The 7,087-nt window shown below is 34.8% G+C and overlaps 1 protein-coding gene across 1 annotated transcript; it reads left to right on the top strand.

Annotated features, from left to right (window-relative positions):
* Positions 1–1,948: 1,948 nt before the first annotated feature.
* Positions 1,949–6,005, top strand: LOC132645772 (putative pentatricopeptide repeat-containing protein At3g25970). The gene has a single exon (XM_060362967.1). It carries the CDS (start codon positions 2,180–2,182, stop codon positions 4,271–4,273), a length of 2,094 nt encoding a protein of 697 aa, XP_060218950.1. The 5' UTR covers positions 1,949–2,179; the 3' UTR covers positions 4,274–6,005.
* Positions 6,006–7,087: the final 1,082 nt, after the last annotated feature.

The following is a 7,087-nucleotide window of genomic DNA, read 5'->3' as shown; positions in this document are numbered from 1 at the left end:
TAGAACTTGTTGCAACAACTATACTGCTACTGTAACTACGAATCTGGGAAAATCAACAAATAAGGCAACTATACCCAGATGAACAATTGAAACAAACAGTATTGTTTAACTTACCAATGGACCAAAAAACACTTATGAAGTAATGCCAGTGCTACACCAATGATATTCAATCAAAAAATTGTAAAATCGGATGATTTTTTTTTCTTGAGCAATGGCGGATGAAGAAGAAGAAGAAGAAAGCAGGGGCGGACCAAGAAGAAGAAGAAGAGAGCAGCACGAAGAAGAGAAGATGAAGAGATGGGAAGAACAAAAATGGAGAAAACGGCGCTGAGGAGGATTTTTTTTCCCCGATTTTTGTATTTTAGGGTTTATAGTGGTTGGGTCAAAGTGTTAAAAATAAAACTTTGGGGCAAAGTGTTAAAAATAAAACTTAAAGGTAAAGTATTAAAAATAAAATAGAGGGCCAAAGTGTCAAAAATGAAACTATTGGGCAAGCTCAAAGCCCCTTAATCACTAATCAAATTTAGTCACCTCTACTCAATAATTAAAACTTGAATCACCTCCCTTCAATTTTAAAACTAAAAGATCACCTATAATTAAATGCCCTTACATACTTCTATACGACTTTGACAAAACTCTCTAGATATTTTTACTGATTAAAACGTGATGAATCAAGAAAACATGAAAGAAGACAAGAATAGAGATTGATGCCATTATTTTACGGTAGTGTAAAATAATGTTAAGCAAAAACAAATATATTTTAGATCGCATGAGGGGAACAATGAAGATGAGACTCAAGAACTGAGACTATTAATATTGAGTATCCACTGAGAGAACTTAAAATCATACGAGAGAAAAGATATCTAATACTTTATAGCTTTCTATCCAAGATCGTTGGAATACCTTGTAGCTTACAAGTTACTACTCGAGATGCTAGAACTAAATTAAGTTCAATAGGAGTAATATAATATGTTTCAGAGTTGGAACTTTAGGTGTTAATTATATTGCCGGCTTGTAGTCATTTTCATCATCCCAAACCCAAGGCGAAAATTTTAATATTTTATCGTATATAAATTTAATATATAAAATATATTTTACATATATACACTTATTCGGTTCGGTTCAGTTTTTTTGGGTTTATTTTTATAAAATTAAAAACCAACCTAATTATTCGGTACGGTTATAAATTTAAATAAAAACCCTCGGTTTTATTAAAAGAAACCTAAAAATCGGTTCGGTACGGTACAGTTCAGTCGGTTAAGTCGGTTTTTTGAAAACCATTGACCCCCTAGTTGCAGGTCACGTGCCACAACTTTCACTTAATTTAGTACCTTTCAGTTAATTACAATGTGTATTTTGATCCATTTATATAGATAATATCTTAAATCTTATATGTAATGTGACTCACTAGAATTATAGTATCGTCAAATATGAAGTATCAATATAAGCTTAATATAATATATGAGTAATTAGTAATCATTGTAAATTTGTGAATATTCGCGATTGAAATGATCGAAAGCGCAATTCAATTAATTAAAAATTGAAAGTGCTTAATCAGATATCATAAAGACTAAAATTATAATTTACCAATAGTTGAGAGATCAAAATTGCTATTAACCCAATGTATTAACTATAAGTTCATTTTTAAGTCTTATTAAGTATCGTCTTATGAATTTAATTTGTAATGTATTATTATATATCATCTAATGAAAATATTTGTGCTATATCCTTTAAATTTTGTCTAATCAATATATTCAAAAAAATCACAACATGATATTTGTAATTTTCTACTGAATGATTACTTTATTTTTTATTGAAAAATCATAAATTTAAGTTTTAACTTTTTTGTGACCTTAATTGCAACACGAAAAAGGCACTTTAGGCATGAAATATGTTCCCTAGTTTTAATTTATAATTTTATATATGTGTGATACAGTTTGTACTACTAGATTTCGAGAGTCGAATAAGAATTTTTTTATTTAAATATAAGTTTTTAAATATATAAATTTTACCTCAAAAAATTTAAAGATTTTGTCGGAAGAAACGACCAAAATTAACAAGTTTGAGTGTCGAATTTCCGAACGGTAATCACTAATTGGGACATAAACTGTGACAGAGGTAGTACTAAAAACTCAGTCTTGAGTATAGTTCCCAAATATCTGGACCAATTTACTCATGAATGAAGCTATTGTACTCATCCTTGGCAAAAGTAACGTCAACCCATTGTCGAGCTATCAAGTCAGCACACATTAGTGATACATACACTGCCACTACCATCTTAAACGGATACACAAAATGCAGGGAAATTGGTACTGCTCTCAAGCTGTTCGACGAAATTCCCCACAGAGATACCGCTTCTTGGAACATCATGGTTTCTGGATACGTCAATTCTGGGAAGTTTCAGACTGCTTGGGTGTTCCTTAATTTGATGAAAGAACATGGGTTTTGTTTAAATGACTATACTTTTGGAAGTATACTAAAAGGTATTGCTTCTAATGGCTTATTGTCCTTAGGCCAACAGGTGCATTGTGATGTGGTTAAAATGGGCTATGTCCGGAACGTTTATTCCGCAAGTGCTCTGCTGGACATGTATGCTAAGTGTGGCAAAGTTGACGATGCGAATGAAGTGTTTCAACGCATGCCTGAACGTAATTATGTCTCGTGGAACGCTATAATAGCAGGGTATGCAGGGAAAGGAGATATAGAGTACTGTTTTCGGTTGTTGAGAGGTATGGAGCAAGAGGGTATGCAACTTGATGATGGAACGTTCTCTCCGCTTTTAACGTTGCTTAATGAGGACAGGTTTTACAAGTTGACTATGCAGGTTCATGCAAAGGTTGAAAAACTTGGTTTAGGTTGTGAAGTCAAAGTGTTTAATGCTCTAATTACTGCATATTCCCAATGTGGGAGTATTAGAAGTGCGGAAAGTGTTTTTGATGGTGCTATTAGTTGCAGAGATTTGGTAACGTGGAATTCAATGCTAGCAGCTTATTTAGAACATGATGAGGAGAAGCGGGCATTTGAAATATTCTTGGACATGGAAAGGCTTGGGTTGGAAATGGATTCTTATACATATACTAGTATATTAAGTGGTTGTTTCGAGGGTAGACATAACAGTCAAGGAAAGTGTTTGCATGCTTTGGTTATTAAGAGAGGATTGGAAAATGTAACTATAATCTCGAATGCGTTGATTGCCATGTATTCCAAATCATGTACAAACTCTATGAATGATGCATTGGCAGTATTTGGAAACCTGGAATCAAAGGATTCTGTTTCTTGGAACTCCATTTTGTCCGGATTGTCACAGAAGGGTTGGAGTGAAATTGCTTTTAAATTTTTTTCAAAAATGAGGGTGGAAAACCTCGAGATGGATGAGTATTCCTTTTCCGCCACCCTTAGATCTTGTTCAGATTTGGCTACTCTTCGATTTGGTCAACAAGTTCATGCCTCGGCACTAAAACTGTGTTCCGAGTCACACAAGTATGTGAGCAGTGCTTTGATACTTATGTATTCCAATTGTGGAATCATTGAAGATGCTTGGAAATCCTTTGAAGTTTCTCCCAAAGAGAGTTCAATATCTTGGAACTCGATCATGTTTGCTTTTGCACAACATGGGCAGGGCAAACTCGTGCTTGACCTCTTCGTCCTAATGAAACAAAGCGAAGTGAAGCTAGATCATATAACTTTTGTGGCAGTCTTGACTGCATGCAGTCACATTGGTTTCGTTGAAGAAGGTTGCCGTTTTTTCAAATATATGGAAGCTGATTTTGGAATTGTTCCTAGAATGGAGCACTATGCGTGTGCGATTGATCTACTTGGGCGGGCTGGACGTCTTGAGGAGGCAAAGGAGCTAGTTAAAGGGATGCCATTTGATCCTGATGCTATGGTCTTGAGAACTTTACTCGGTACTTGTAGATCATGCGGTGATATTGAGTATGCAAGTGAGGTGGCTAGCCGTTTGCTCGAATTGGAGCCAGGAGAGCATAGCACTTATGTGTTGCTCTCAGATATGTACCGACAATTTAAGAAGTGGGATAAAATAGCTAATATTAAAAGGCTGATGAGGGAAAGGAGTGTCAACAAGGTACCTGGTTGGAGTTGGATAGAAGTTCAAAACGAGGTGCATGCTTTCAATGCGGAGGACCTTTCACATCCTCATTGCCAAGAAATTTATGCGAAACTGAGAGAGTTGACAGATGAAATCATGTTCTCTGAATCTGAAAATGCAAGCAGATTAACGATTTCTACGAGTGATCAGGAATCAGTTGTTTAACAACAGAATCAAAGCAATGAGGTTCTTGTCACTCAGGCGGGAACTGGTTCTGGTGCCTTTTATCTTGTCAAACTGGATAAGCATGCTCTACTGAAAGTTTGATTAAGTGTAGCTGTAGCTGCACCTGCTATCTGAATAAATTGGAGTGCATGTTTCTCCAGTAGTAGTATGCATTTGTAATGCCAGTTTTCCCCACCCCTTTGATCAGGCTTAATGTACATTAGTTGCTGTTCCACCAAGATCCACCCCCCAGATATTGTGTTGCCCTTTCTGCTGAGCGGCACTTAGAATTTTTCTGACCCTTCAAAGTTCTTGGTCCTCCTTTATAAGTTCGACTTTCCTCCTCATTTTTTATCAAACTCTAGAAATTTAACAGCTAAATTGCCAAATATCTTACAACAACAACAACATACCCAGTATAGTCCCACAAGTGGGGTCTGGGGAGGGTAAGATGTACGCAGACCTTTGTGGGGTAGAGAGGCTGTTTCCGATAGACCCTTGGCTCAAAAATTGCCAAATATCTTAATTGGGTGAATTATTTGGTGCCTCTGGTTCACAGTTTCTGCTCTAGCCACCTCTTTCTGGTCCCCCTCCAGGCTTATATGAATAACTATTTTAAGCTGTTGTTTCTGGTGAATTTGGCTGAACTTTGGAGGTCTTATTCCGATTGACTGAAGTGGTCTTTCTTTTTTCTCCATTTTTCACGTATACTAAATTTCTACTCTAGGAGTGTAATTGGTGGTTTATCGCTTATTTAATTATGTGCACATATTCTATGAATCTAAGCAAAGGAATACATAGAAAACCCCATAAGACTTCGACGCGAAGGATCCTTGAAATTTGAAGTATCATCATCAAAACTTGTGCTCTCTAAAGCTATGCTTATTTGGTGGTCCAGATATATGAACAAATTCAGTTATTGCTTTACAAAGTAGTAGTATCTTTTACTGTAACATAGGATATGATCCCTTTGTAGTTGTGGTTATAAACTTATAATAGATTAAGTGGATAGTGGAACCATCAGTGAAGATGAATTCCATCTGCACAAACAGTGAAAAGATATTTCTATTGAAGATTATGTACTGTATTTTCTTATAGATCTTCCATAATGTCCAAATTAGGAATACTAACATGTCGATTGTGTCAAATACTTCACTTGCATTATCACTTTCTCGCATAATGATATTTTGCTGTCCAACTTGCAAGATAGAGAAGAGAAAATCATTGGTGAAGCTGATAATGTATATCTTCAAATTCAGATAGCAAGGAACTTTGAAGGTTCAAGCGATGTTCAAAAGGGTCAAGAGGGCATCATGAAGAATCCAGATGCTATTGTAGTCATTCTGGATAGATCACAGAAATTAAGAAGCACATTGACAGGAAGAGCTTGGAACGCGTCAACACCAACTGACAAATGGCTTGCAGCTCAAACAGAATCAGTAAGCACAAGATGCTTTGCAAGCAGAAGTATTGCATTCTATTGTGCAGTATTTGTGAATCGCGTGCAAGTCATTCAAGAAGTTAAATGTTTTTAGAGATCAACCTAGCTACGTAAGACAGTTTAAGATGTGTCGTTAAGTGTAAAAAGATATACTTGATGTGACATAGTAATAGTGCCCCATGCCACATTTAAGTAACAGAGCCATATATGTTGTCGAGCGCACATTGTCTCAATTGTTTCTCTTGTTTATCTTATTTCTATGAAATGAAACTAATCGCTTCCATATGCATCTGATATTGTGCGCTGTGTTAAAAGTTTTTCGGTTAATATGATTGATTTGAGAGAATTTGTAGCACCAGGAAATGAAGTAACTTTAGCACATATAGCTGATGTGTGTGGTAGAAAGAACTAGTTAATTGTACTGTCTAATTTTGCTAGTTAATTCATAGTTTCAGCGTACGAGCCAAAACAAGAACAGAGAACAGGTTTCAAGAGTTTTCACTTTCGAAGTTATAAGTGGTTAATTAGCTACCATTTCTTCTCCGTACGACCAATTAATTAGTCATGACAGTTGAAAAATGCTATAAAAAGTGCTTTTTAAAATCAGCTTATTTTGAAAAGTGCTTTATAAAAAAGTACTTTTGGCGAAAAACAGTTTGTGTTTGGCCAATTAATTTAAAAAACACTCTTGAGCAACAATTAGTGTTTGGTCAAACTTTTACAAAGTGCTTCTAAGTGTGTATTTTTCTCAAAAGTGCTTTTTCGAAAAGTGTTTTTGGGCAAAAGCTATTTTTTAGCTTCTGAAAAACAACTTCTACTACTCCCCATTTATTTTCTCTCAAAATCTTGGCCAAACACCTCACTTATTATAAATAAGCACTTATTAGAAAAAATAAATACTTTTGGGAAAAAATAAACTCGGTCAAACAGGCTATAAGTATATACATACATTACACCTATACATATAAACTTTCACAGATTTACACGTAAAGCATTCTTCAGTTACCAAATAATAATATTGAGCAAAAAACAAATTGAGTTAAAAACATTATTCAGTTACCAAATATACTTTTTAAGTAACTACATAAAGAGAATTTTGAAAACTGTCTATCAAATTGCCAAAAAAGGATTAAACTTAACCATTTGGGTACAAATGTAGTACTTGATGCATATATTTGTCACCCAATGATTTTATATTCTATTTTATAGTATTTTAAAACGGATTACATGTATCTACATATGATTTTTTATAATTTGACTCTATTTCCTCTAGTGCATACTAATAATTGATCGTAACTACTTACTAAAAATAAACACAACTAACTTTTAAATTGTGTTCTATCTTTGCTATAAAAGGAAGAGCTATCACATGC

This window comes from Lycium barbarum, chromosome 6, assembly GCF_019175385.1.
Source record: "Lycium barbarum isolate Lr01 chromosome 6, ASM1917538v2, whole genome shotgun sequence".
Taxonomy (NCBI): Eukaryota; Viridiplantae; Streptophyta; class Magnoliopsida; order Solanales; family Solanaceae; genus Lycium; species Lycium barbarum.
Note: the sequence above shows the minus strand (reverse complement) of the source record. Positions and strands in the feature narration are given on the sequence as shown.

Excerpts from the sequence above, each read along its gene's own strand:
- LOC132645772 (XM_060362967.1), top strand. The coding sequence starts at position 2,180 with ATGAAGCTATTGTACTCATCCTTGGCAAAAGTAACGTCAACCCATTGT.